Source organism: Nipponia nippon, unplaced genomic scaffold (assembly GCF_047370975.1).
Source record: "Nipponia nippon isolate SJK-2023a ecotype South Korea unplaced genomic scaffold, ASM4737097v1 scaffold_11, whole genome shotgun sequence".
In the NCBI taxonomy this organism is placed as follows: domain Eukaryota; kingdom Metazoa; phylum Chordata; class Aves; order Pelecaniformes; family Threskiornithidae; genus Nipponia; species Nipponia nippon.
In genome coordinates, this window is record NW_028262302.1 from 17670559 (window position 1) to 17683122 (window position 12564).

Sequence of the window (12564 nt, forward strand, 5' to 3'; positions counted from 1 at the left end):
GAAAAACAAAATACTGAATAGATCTTCAAATGCATTTTATCCATGTCAATTTGCATTTTTTTTTTTACTCGGAATAAAAAAAAAAAAGAAAAGGCTTCCTATTGATAACTCAATTAAGCCATTAAAAACCTACATTCAAGTAACATTACAGGAGAGATTTAAAACTCACAAAGGAAAAGAGAAAAAAGCCTGCAAGTCCAGCCCATAACGCATCGGGTCATGCCCGGTTAATACAACAGCCAAGATCTTAGGCTGTTTAAGGAGTCCTTTAATACCAATGGGGCAATTTAGGCCAGTCTTAATCTAAAGTTCTGACTCCACTTGTGTCTGCAGGTTTCAAATGAGTCGCTTCACATTATTTGAATTTAACGCTGTGGTTTTATTGCTGTTTGTTGGTAACTGGGTTTGGGGGGAGGAGGGTGTTTCCTCAAGAGTATTTATTTAAAATTAATTTTTTTTTTTAAGAAGGAAAAATCAAGCCACACAAAAAAGGAGAATGGAAAACATCTCATCTCCCTTACGTGGGAAAAGGAAAAAAAAATGCAAACAAGCTATTTCCAGCCAGGACTCGTGCCCTGGCTCTTCCAGGTGTGTTAAGGTGTGCCCGGCCTTTTCCCTGCACCCAGAGATTCCTCTGAGGAGGATTGCCTTGGCACTGCCTGCCGAGGGAGCACAGCGAGTCGGGGATGTGGGTGACACTGTCATTATCTGCTGGCTTCATGAAATTAATGCAACTGGCCAATCTAAATAACTCGCTTTAGTTTGAAAAGCATTACACTTGCTGGCTGGACTCTAAGCAGCATCTCCAAACTCTCTGGCTGCCTACCATGCCAAAATACAGTGGACAAACTCCTTAATTCCATAAAGGCACTGTCGCAAAACCACCAGCGCTCCTACTTCAGCGTGGTGACATCATTAGAGCATATGTGCCCCGTGCAAACAATACTCTTATGCCCAGTATTAAAGCAAATGCACATGCTAACTACTTTCTGCCTGTCAGATGTCTCAAAATCATACCCATTAATACTGCAAAAGACTGTGTTACTAAAAATCATTGCCCAGGCTTCTGCGGACAAAACTGTGGATGCTTGTTCGCGGGGTTTGGGTGAGGCTGCGTCCAGGCAGCAGTAATTTATTTTCTTGTATTTTTTTTGCACTGCAGAACCAAGGTAAGAAGGGATCTGAAAGTTGCCAACCTATTCTCTTCCTTATTTCTCCTGTCCCGCAGTATCAAAAGGAGGCAGAGAAAGGGGGAAGAGGGATCAGTTTGGTAATGGGCCAAAGCGTTGCGTGTGAAACCTCCCCTCCGCGGTCGGTTTCTGCACAAATCAATAATGGGAGGGTTAAGGCGAGCGCTGCCGGTGCCTTCACCGCAGATGGTGGATGGGTGCCCTGCCTGCCCCGGCACCCCACTGCAGCCACTGCCTGCCCTTGTGCCCACCTAAGGGCAAAACACGGGCTACCTCAGAGGTCACCCGTCTCTGGGACGAGCTGGGGCTGCCTGGGGGCTGCCATGGGGGCACAGCTCCTGGCGCCCAGGCACGGGAAGCCACCCGCAAGCTAGCCGCAGCACGCCGAGGACACCGGTCTGCGCACACAGTCGCTGCTGTCTTGAAGGCACATCCAGAAAGAGCTCAGCCTAGTTGGGGAGCAAGCACAAAGAAGTGACTCGCTCTTCAGGGTGCTGGCCCAAAGCAGGCCTGAAAATGATGCCCCTTCAATCAACACCCACATGTCACATTTACTGTAACATCAACATGCTTAACGGAAATAGCTCGGATCACACGCTCTCTAGCTGGGTTATCGCCGAGATCGGTGTCAGGATCCTCTCTGCACAAAGACTAACGCTGCTCAAAGCGGGCGATGCAGCTCCTCGCCGTTGAAGTTTATCAATAACCTGTTTTCAGAGCCTCCCCACAGCTCCCTGCAGCTGCAAGGTGCAGAGTTGAGCTTATGCCTACATATTGCATCAGCATCACACTCAGCGGTACTAGGCACCGCTTATCTGCCATCAATTTTTAATTTTTCTGAGCACTGAAAAACAATTGTTCAGAGTATTTTATGTTTTTTTAAATAAAAGTCTGAGGCTGAGTTGGCCAAAAGAGGCAACTTGATCAGGAAGCCCCAGAAACACAGGGGCCCACACTCTCAGGCATGTGCAAAGTGCACAAAGGCGGCTGGAGCAGCAGCGAACCTCCGCTGTGCCGCGCAGGGCCCCGGTGCAGCTGCCGAGCCGCCGCCGTCCGGCCATCGACCGCCGCGCTCCAGCCCACTGTGCCGGACGGCAGCACGGCGGGTGGTGGTGGCCGGGGTGGGCTGGCCACCGACCCCTGCCCACAGCAGCGGGATGGAGCCCACTGCCCCGGCACAGCCCACCGAGCTGCCCCCGCTGGGTGCCGACAGCGAGGTGACCAGGACCCAGCAGTGGAGGGAGGGTGGAGGGAAATAACCCGTTTTGCTCCAACGCCTTAGCAAGCCCCATGCACAGCTGTGAGTTAAGATGACTCTCCTGCAAGCCGGTACAGTCAGGCACCTTTTGCAGAAGTAGCCCAAATCTCTCAGAAAGCAGTTTAACCCTCTGTACACACCTGACACAGAGCAAGCCCAAGCACTGCCACAAAGAGCCGGGCAATGCATCGGGGTTTAGGAAAAAGAAGGAGGAAAACGACACAATAACCACGCCGGACCCAAACAGAACAAAAGCCAAGAACATCCAAGGATCCGTGCAAATCTCCAACACTTGTCAGATGTTATTTCACCAGAAACTCTGTACAGTGCTAAAGAAGGGAGTGGCGTGTCTCCTCTTAAGTAAACTATACGTTCATAAAAAAATATTTACTGCTTTTGAGAGCGGAGAATGCATAGGCTCTTCTATAGACTGCAGAAGCTGTAAATCTCCGCAGATAAAATGGGATGTGATGATGTGATATAAAAGCATTCTTTGTTCCCCAGTGAATACATTTGTTTTATTTAAAACTAAACGACAACCAAGGAGAGAAAGGAGCGCTCGGCGCCACAAAAGGAGAGGGAGCAGTATTTGGGTACGGGCTTTTAACTGGCGTAGAAAAGGATATTGGAAGCACAGATTCTTACCCAAGGATTTAAAAGGCATGATCAAAATTAAGTAATTAGTTTTGAACATGTATTAAACACACAACAGCTCTGTTCTTTTCTTAAATATCAGGCTCAAAAGAGACTGTGTTTCTCAATTGTGTGTGGCACACTGTTGCTCATATACAATTTTCTTAAGCCTTTTTTTTTTTAGTTTCATTGAAGCATATTCATTATAACATTCAGCGAATTTATGGCTTCTTCCAGTGGCTTAGTAAAAGGGGTCATAAAAAAGTTAAGTAAACCAGTGTGTTTTTTTCCTCTCCCTTAACTTTGGATTCCTTTTTTATACTGTGCTGTCTAGTGCTTAGTCTTTGGAAAGTACCTTGGGCATATCCAGCACACACACAAATTATCAGCTGCTCCAGGAAAAAAAAAAAAAAAAACAAACGGAATTTCTTGCACTGAGGCAACTACACAAAAGACTTGCATATGTCAAAAATATAGAACTAAGTCCCTGTGAATGCTGCACCATTAATCAAATCCCCGATCTGGTGTCACTTTTGCCAGTAAAATGACGATATTCTTCTAACCCCCTTCTACTGGCGCGTGCCTGCAACGCATGAAGTGTGTCCCTCTGCTTTAATTTGTTTTCAAATAGCCTGCTTTAGGCATTTTTTGTATATCCTTCGGAAAAAAAAAGAAAAAAAAAAAAAAGAAGCTGCTACTTAAAGCTCCAGCAAGGGTCTACAGTACCAAGCAAGCAACAGCTTTTTGGGAGGGAGGGCAGACAGTGAGCAAATTTAAGTGATGTTCAGGAGCTGAACACACAACTGCTTCTGAGGCTGCAACCGTGGGTGCCGAGGAACGGTGTGCAGCCTGCCCAGATACATTTTAAGAAAGTAAATAAACACAGAGAGGAAGGTGCTGTAGTAAGAGCAGCTGAATGAATCACGCATTTATCAATGCACGCAGTTACTGATGTCTTTTCCCTCCCTCGTTAAAAAGATACAGATATATAAATCCGTCTACAGCCAATGCTGATGCTTCACCAAGCACTTTTACAGTATCGCTAACTTTAAAGCAGGCAGTAACCCCCAGCCCCCATTTATTTTTCCGCGTGCTTTCCCTGGAGGCTACCGAGGGGAGACCAAATTCAACCGACAACTGCAACGCAACCCTGGAGGAACCGAGCTGCAACCAAAAAGAAGGAAACGCTCTGGCAAGGAGGCAGAGGGCCATTTTGGGGTATCAGGTCTCCGCGGGGAGACTTTTCAACCAGGCTTCGTCCTGGGGGAGTGGGACAGGAGGGAGGCAGAGGAGGGAGCGGGAGAAAGGGGAGCGTGGGTGTGCGTGCGCTGGGTGGGCAGAGGCGACGGGGAGGAGGAGAGGGGGATCGTTGTTTCTCTTGGTAGAAGTTAACAGTCATGGAATGGAAGGAAAACCACAACCGGCGAAGTCTGAGGTTTCAGGAGGGGAGAAGGAAAGGTGTTCCCCAGCCATGTTCCCCCCATGACTGGGGAACACCAGCATCATCAGTGGCCCAGGCGCTGTGCTCTTCAGCTTACCGGTCTGTTAAACGAGCTGGCTGCTGTCTATATGCTTCCAACTAGCTCGATTCACACATTAAATGAAGTAGAGAAATCATCAGATAAATTGCTGGCCCTCTCTACCCAAGAGTGAAGGGTTTTTGTACAGCTGATGACAGCCCTGATCTTTTGTCTGACCTAATTTACTTCTCTTTCAGGTTAGAATAAAGTGCGCTTTCCTGTCACGGGATAACCTCCATCCACATATTGCGCCCTAAAAATAAGAAGATGCTTGTGCTATGTTAACAATACCGTAACTTGATTAATTTCCCAGGTTGGGTGAAATAAACATCCACTGATCAAAGCTTCCCATGTGTACGCCACAAAATTATACGTTTGGGCAAGAAAGCGTCCCGCTGAAGTCCCTCCACGATGCGCAAACCGACTGCAGCAGAGAACAGCACCAGCCCGGCAGAGCAGCCTGTGAGCTGCTCAGCAGCAACTTCTACATGACAGATGTGATTTTGTGTTTATTTCTCTGGAAAAAAAAAATGCTTATTTTCATTTGCAGGAACTGCAGATTTTTTGCTGAAAGGACCTGAGAATCAAAGTACTGTAAACCACCTAATATCAAATCCTCTCGGCAGGGCTACATGTGGCTTTCTGACATGTAATCAAGCCAAATTATGTACGTGTATGTCTGCTTTATTGCTGTACACACCTTCTCCCAGAACTCCAGCTTCCTCGCTCCATGTTTTTACATCCACTGGAACAAACAAGCGGATCTCCGTGGGGTTCCCCCCCACCACGCACAGAGACTCGCTCACGTACAGGTATCGTTACCCCGAGCGCTATCCGTCAACAACAAATTGAGAATTTAAACACTGTACGTTGCCAATAAAAGGCATTGTTAAAAACTAATTTTAATTAAAAACTCCTGTCCGCCCGAGTCAATTCATCAGCCGCGATTCAGCTAAAAATAGCTGTGCCTCGCTCGCGGCCCCTCTCAGCCAGCGCCGCGCAGATCTGCGCGTGAAAATCCCCGCTCCAGCTTCCCCCCGCCGCCTCTCGCGGCGCGGCGCCCGCGCCGCCGCCGCCGCTCCCCGGGCAGCGCGCGCCGCGCCGGCCGGCCATGGCACGGGCTGCGAGCTCCCCCTAGCGCCACCGCCCGCCACTTCCCGCCGCCGCCGCCCCGCCGGCTTGCCAGGCGGCTCGGACGGCCAGCAAAGTTTGTCTTGGAATGGTGTTTGCCGCCAACACACGCCACGGAGCGCAAAGCGATCCAGGTAGGAAAGGTGGGAGAGGGGCACAAGTCTGGTGCGAGGCGTTTTTTAAGGGGCCGGATTCGCTAGCAGCGAGCGCGGCCCTGGGGAGCGCCGCTGAAGAGGTGTCAGCTGAAGTCGGTAACCGATATCAATAATTTGTACTACTTCTACGAGCGCGCACTCCTCTAAGTCATAATTATTGTCAAATATGTCACAAGACAACCCTTTGTTCTGCAGAGAAACATACATTTTGCGCAAGACAAGGGCTCCAGCCATTCCTATTAAAGGCAGCCAGGTTGTAAAATCTTGAAGACTTTTATTTCTCAATATTTAAATAAGCCTGACAAAATATGCTCTGCATCTGCCGACCGGCAAAAAAAATGCAAAATGATTTCTCACCCGCTGTACATCTATTTAAGCCACTGAGCACATCAACCAAAAAGGATGAAATAACCTAGATCCACAATCTATTTACTCTGCGCCGGTTTTTCAAAAATATTTTAAAAGACCAGAAACTATGAAAATGTGCCAGTTTGGTTTTTTTTTCATCTTGTAAGTCCAACACAAATATGTTCAAATGAAAGGCAACCTGGAAGTCGACAGCACGCAACCTTTTTTTTTTTCCTGTCCTATTTAAAGCTAACACATGTAACGTCTCTTAAACGCACGTTAGGCTTTTCTGTGCACAACTATGTGGGTATTATGAAAAAGTCAGCCATCTCCAAAATAACAATAATTTCCTCTCTACTTCTCCAGTGTCAGCTTACATTCTCTTTGTATCAGAGTTGATTACATCGGTGTGGGGTTTTTTCTGTAGGAAAAAGTGCATTAATTGCACTACATCTAAATGCATTTTAAGAGAAGCTCCTTGAAGCAATTTGCAAAACTTTGACATGCAAAAAATGGTAGGATTTTTTTAATTATTCTCTTTAATGACTACGTACAAATACAAAGCATTGAAGGAAATTATTACTTTTCCTAGGGAACCTGTTGACCAGGTACTGAAGACCCTCCTTGGGAAACCTGGCTCTCTACCTGGAATTGTATGATTTTACTGTGCCTTTCCCTCCCAATCTTTGCTGCTGCTCTACAGAAATGTTCTTGCTTTGCCGCCTTCTGCAAAACTGCTATCAGCGAGCTTTTCACATGCTCTCGCCTTTCACATTTCCTTCAAATGCAAAATGCAGGACTAGTTTGAAAACAGATTTCTCAAGTTAAAAAAAGAAGATCTTAAGCTGGAAAATCAGCAATTTGAATCAAACCAAAATAACGTTTCTTTGCACAGAGCAGCTCAACAGCTCAGCCTCCTCTTCCCTACATAATCACCTCTTTTGCTTTGTCCACCCATGTAAGCGCGCTCAGCTACTAAGTTTGTTCTGTCCACCAGCACTGAAGAAAGGTGCAGAGCCGCTCTTTTCTCCCCATGGGTCTCCCCTCTTTTTGTCCTGCACACACATGCATTACAAGGCTGCCCGGGTGAGCCTGGCAAGGACCAACAGGCCACTCCGTTTTGCAGTCTTAAAAAACACTGTGCTAATGAGACGCTGCAACTCTGGAGCACAACTACATTGCAGCCTCTCTGCTTTTTGTGTTTGTTTGTTTGTCTTACACTCAGGATCTAAACGTTTCTCTGAACACCAAGAGCATGAAACCCAATAAACTCCAGCTGAGCAGTGTCAGAAAACCCTTCTCTCCCTCTCTCTCTCCCCACCTCTCTCCCAATCTCTCTTTCCTTGCCTGGCAGAGACCTCCAATCCATCCTGAAATGCAACTCTCCTGACAGATGCCAAAAAGTGAGAGAGAGAGGGGGGAAAAAAAGCCCAAGCTGAACGCCACATAAGTGCAAGATTTCAGAAGGCAGTATCAGTTCATCCCGGCTCTGGGGGCTTGGCTTGGGGTTGGCTTTATTTTGCTGCAAGTGTTTTGGTTTCCCATTCCGTTGCCCGCTACTTTCCAAACTCCCCCTCGCAGAGGCCAGTCTCCCTGCCTGCTTTTCCCCACGAATGACACCTTCCCGAGGAGCGCGGAGATTGCGAAACCCCCTCCTGCAAGCCTGCAGCTGAGGCTCAGCGCCTGTGCGCTGCAATGCCTGCGCCTCCTGCTCCCCCCAGCCCCAACCCCAACCCCAGCCCCAGCCCCAGCCCCCCCGGCTCCCACCCCCTCCTCCCCTGGATACCTTCATTTTTTTCTGCCACTGTTCAGTATGCAGCCTGATTTCTCCGCCAGCTTCCTCAGGATGGAGAGATAGATAAATGGAAGAGGGGAGGGAGGGAAGCTGTGTACCGCTCTGCTCTCCATTCCTCCCCAGCCTCCCCGCTAAACCCATTGTACACGCAGCTCCTCGGCACCTTTTAATGCTCTCCTGCCTCATTATTTACTTTCAAGTAAAGCGACCAGAAAAGGAGATCAAATTGGAAGAACAAACCTACCTGGCTCTCTTCTCCACCCCACCTCCCCCCCCCCCCCCAGCAGCAACAGCAGCGAGAAAATAAATGTTTCACCCCTTTAAACAAATTCAGATGTGCGCAACAAACCAGATTTTCCCCACACCCCCTTTCAACACCCCACATCTCCTCGCAACTGAGCCAGAAAAGAAGTGGGAGAAATGGCACGGGGCGATTTAGAGGGGTTAGGTTGTTGATGCTTTTTCTTAAAAATAAAAAATAAAAAAAAACAAGGGGAAAACAATTAAGAAGCCACCAACAAAAAAGGGAAACGCGTTTTCCAAACCGGATGGTTAAAAACAAAAATGCAATTGACGAAGGGGAGGGAGCTGAGGAGGGGGAATCCACCTTTTATGGTGATGTAAATCTGACTCCAAAATAACAATGAATTAAAAACAACCCCCCAAAAAAGAGCTGAATACCAGATGCATCTTCATTTGTGTTCCGCCAGCTGACGGACTGGGGGGGGGGGGGGAAGGAACGGGTTAAAAAATAAAGGCGCACACCAAAAAAAAAAAAAAAAAGAAAAAAGGGAAAGATGGAGCAAAAGAAATTGAAATTTCGGGACCCAAACCGTCGCCTCACAACCCTCTGCTACGAAAAGAAAAAAAATCTCACAGGAGGTGGAAAAATTATATACACATATATATCTTGATTCCCAAGGAAATCTTACAAACAGAAATTTATCACCGGTAACAAAGAAAGAGAGGAGCTCGCAAGCACCAAATGCTCCTGGCAGATGGCTCCTATTCTTGGCTTTCAGGGGAGGGGAGAGAAGCCGGGGGAATATTTTATTTATTTATTTAAATTCTTTAAAATCTCAACATAAATATTCGGATCGGTCGCGGCTCAGGCTCAGCCCCGGGCCGGCTCCGTGCGCGCCGCCGCCCCCCGCAGCCCGGCAACTTGCGGACTCGGGGGGGGGGGGGGGGGGGGGCGGTGTCCGGCCGGCCTTCCCGGCGGGGTGCGGGACCCCTTCCCGCCCTCCGCCCCCCAAACCTCCCCACGGCGCGCCGGGCATTTTCTACCAGCCCCCCCAAACGGGTCCGATGCTATGGCAGGGAAATGGGGACCCCCCCGCGCCCCGGTGGCGGCGGAGCAGCGGGGGGCGCTGGGGGCCCCGCGCCCCGGGAGGCGCCCCCCACCCCACCCCCCCCCGGCACAAGCCCCGCGGGGACGGGAGCGGCGGAGCGGCGGAGCGGGGCGCCCGGCGCGGGGACCTGCCCCCGGCTCTGCCTGCAGGCGCTCGCCCCTCTCCCGGGGCTGCGGGGCTGGGAACGGGGAGGAGGGGGGATGCTGGAGCCGGGGGGAGGGGGGCCTCCTTCCCTCCCCCCGCTTTATCTTTTCCTTCCCTATATATATATATATTTGGGGGGGGGGGGGGGGGTACGTGTGTGTTTTCATTTCACAATGGGAGCTTCGGCAAAGTGCAGCCTCCGCTCCTGCCCCGGCACCCCGAGCCGGTGCCGCTGCCCGGCCCGCATTTCGTGCTCTCCAGCCCCGTCCCCCGCCTCGGCTCTCCCCGCGTTCCCCGCCACCGACAGACACCCCCGCCCGCCCCCGGCCCCTCTGCAGCCCCTGCCCTGCCTCTCGCCCCAGCCGAGCTGATCCTGCCTCCCCCCTCCCCGCGCCGGAGGAGAGTTACGCGCCCCGGGGCGCGCAGGGCGCAGCCTGCCCATCTACCTGCCCCGCGTCGGGGGGCTCGGCGCCCGCCGCTGCGGGCCCCGGCCGGCCACCGCCTCCATCTGCTTCCCGTTAAGCCCCCCCCGGCCGCTCCGCTTCTCCCCCCCTCGCTGCCCACCTTGATCCGCCCCCCCCCCCGGCCCGGCTGTCACGCCGAGGCACGGCGCTCGGCCAACTTTTCCCACCGCTCCGCGCTGCCCCCAGAGCGGGGAACGAGGAGCGGGGCCGGGGGCGAGCGGCGGAGCGCCGGCGGGGTGGCCCGGCCCGGCCCGGCCCGGAGCGGCGCGCCCCGCTCCGCCGCCCCCCGCAGACGCGCCCCGCTCCCGGGGGAGCCCCGCGCCGCCCCGCGCCACGCCGCGCTCTCCCCGCCGGCAGCGCCTGCCCCGCTCCACGCCGCCTGCCCGCCCGCCTCACCTCCGCACCGCTGCAAAAACGCACAGCAAACTTCGGGCTTCTCCCCCCCTCCACCCCCAGCCCATCCCCCCTAGCCACACACCCCCCTCCCCTCTTTAATTCCCTTCTCCTCTCCCTCTCTCTGAAGTCATTTACCAGCTTTGGTTCCTCGTGGAGTCTCCCCCCCCCCCCCCCAGCCTCTTCCTCCCCTTCCCTAATTTTGCTCCTCGATTTCGGCTCGGTCTGGTTCCAAGTTCAAACTTACGTGTGATAATCTCTCTTTGTGACAAGTGCTGCGGGTTTCCCTGCTTGCGACGGGACATTGCCCTGGCATTTACACTGGCATCGCCTGGAGAGCTGCACTGGTTTGGGGGGATGTGTTGGGGGGGCGATCCTCCTCCTCTTTTTTTTTTTCCTCTTTCTTCTTCTTGATCGAGTTCTTCTTCTTTCAAAAAAAAAAAATTAAAAAGGAAAAAAAAAGCCTCCTTTTTGTTGCTGCTGTGGTGCACTGGATGGGATCCCCTCTCAATTAAAAATCATCATCATCGTCATCATCAGGAAAAGCTCTTTCTCGCTCTTTTTTTTCTTTCTCTTTCACACACTCTGTCTTTTCTCCACTGCTTCTGCCACTTGGACTTCCAGATCTCTTCTTGAACTTAGGAGGATATGCACCGCCAGTGACACTTTTCTCTTTCCCTCTTTCCAGAGTGCTGGGCAAATTGGCAAGTGCGCTTTTCCACCAGGAGGGTAAAAAAAAGAAAAAAAAAAAGAAAAATTTTTTAAAAAGCAAAAAAAAGCAGGAATATCAAAAAAAGTACTAGAATTGGGATTGCCCACACACACAAAAAATTGCCAAAAAAAAAAATGTTTTTCAGAGGTTGACCCTTGCTGGGTAGATATATAGAGATAATTTTTTTGAAAAGGGGTAGCCAAAACTGTGTCTCCTCTTTCCCAGTTCAAGTGGCACTGCTTTGCCCTGGTGCTTTTGGATTGCCAGTGCTCCTGCACCACTTTGCACTCTTCCCCCCTCGCCTGGCACTGGGACTGGAAGGAAGGAAGCCCCCAGTGCAGCTGGGCTGGTGCTGGCTATTACTATTATATATTGCAATGTGAAGATGGCGGAGTCCTGGTTCTCTGGGAGCGCTCTGTCTCTCTATGGCTGGGGCTGCCTCTGTACAATGGGATAAAATTCAAGTTCAAGTGCGGACGTGACGTTTAATCTGCACTAGAGACAAAAAGACCCAGAGAGTAGGAGCACTGGGGGCGACTAGCGGTGGCTTTTTAACATTGTACCCTGCAAGAGAACAAGAAACGCCACTCGCACACACCGCACACACACTCGCACAGGCACACACACAGGCTGGCGCACAAACTGAAGCCCAGGCAGGGCTCGGGAGCCGCTCCGGGCTTTGTGCAGCGCTGCTTTCCCGGGTACGCGGAGTGCCGGCAGCGAAGGAAAACCGAGGCGGCGGGGGGGGGGGGGGGGGGGGCAAGGAATAAATCCGCATCCTCACGCACGGCCAAACTTCCCCGGGCCCGGCGCCGGCCGCAGCGGGGGCGGCTGGGGCGGGGGCGGCGGGGGCGGCCCGGCCGCGCTCGGGGCGGGGGCGGCGGCCGGGGCTCGGCGGCCGGGGGCGGCGGGGGCGGGCGGCCGGGGCGCGCTGCCCGCCGCTGCCGCCGCCTCGCCGCCGCTCATCGCGGCGGCCGCTCGCCGGGGGCCGGGCTGGGCGCCGGGTCGTGCTCCCCGCCGTCCCCGCCCCGGAGCGGCCGCTCCCCGGGGTCTCGGGCCGCTCTTCCCTCCAGGCGCCGCCGCAGCTCCTCGGCGGCGAGCACGTTCCCCCTGCATTTCTTTCGAACAGTTTTACAACAACACAAATATCTGTGTGGGTTGGGGAGAGGGTTGTTTTTTTCTTCCCTCCCTCCTCTCTCCCTACCCGAAGTGTGATGGTAGCGGGACACGCGCGCACACACTCCCGATCCGCACACGCACACACGCTCCGACCTTCTTCTCCCACCCCCCCTTCCCTTAAAATCCTGGCAGAGAGGATTTTTCCGTGGAGGAATTTAGTCTCAGCCACGAATCGAGAGACGCCGAGATCCCAGGGACCGCATCTCGGTGCACTTTTCCTGCTATTTCACACGCAGGTAAATGCCCACAACTGCGTGCGCTTCTAACTTGGGAGATTCTTGGAAACCAAC

General features: G+C 52.2%; 1 protein-coding gene across 5 annotated transcripts in view; it reads right to left on the reverse strand.

Moving 5' to 3' along the window:
* BCL11B (BCL11 transcription factor B) overlaps positions 1-11502 on the reverse strand; it is a 96226-nt gene extending 84724 nt beyond the window's left edge. For 4 of the 5 annotated variants that reach the window (XM_087747668.1, XM_087747665.1, XM_087747667.1 and 1 more), the window contains exon 1: positions 10631-11502. In XM_087747668.1, coding sequence (XP_087603794.1) covers positions 10631-10688 — 58 coding nt within the window. In that variant the 5' untranslated portion in view covers positions 10689-11502. Of the gene's footprint in view, positions 1-8021; positions 8133-10630 lie in introns of those variants that run through there. The other variant, XM_087747666.1, reaches the window with a different exon arrangement.
* Positions 11503-12564: the final 1062 nt, after the last annotated feature.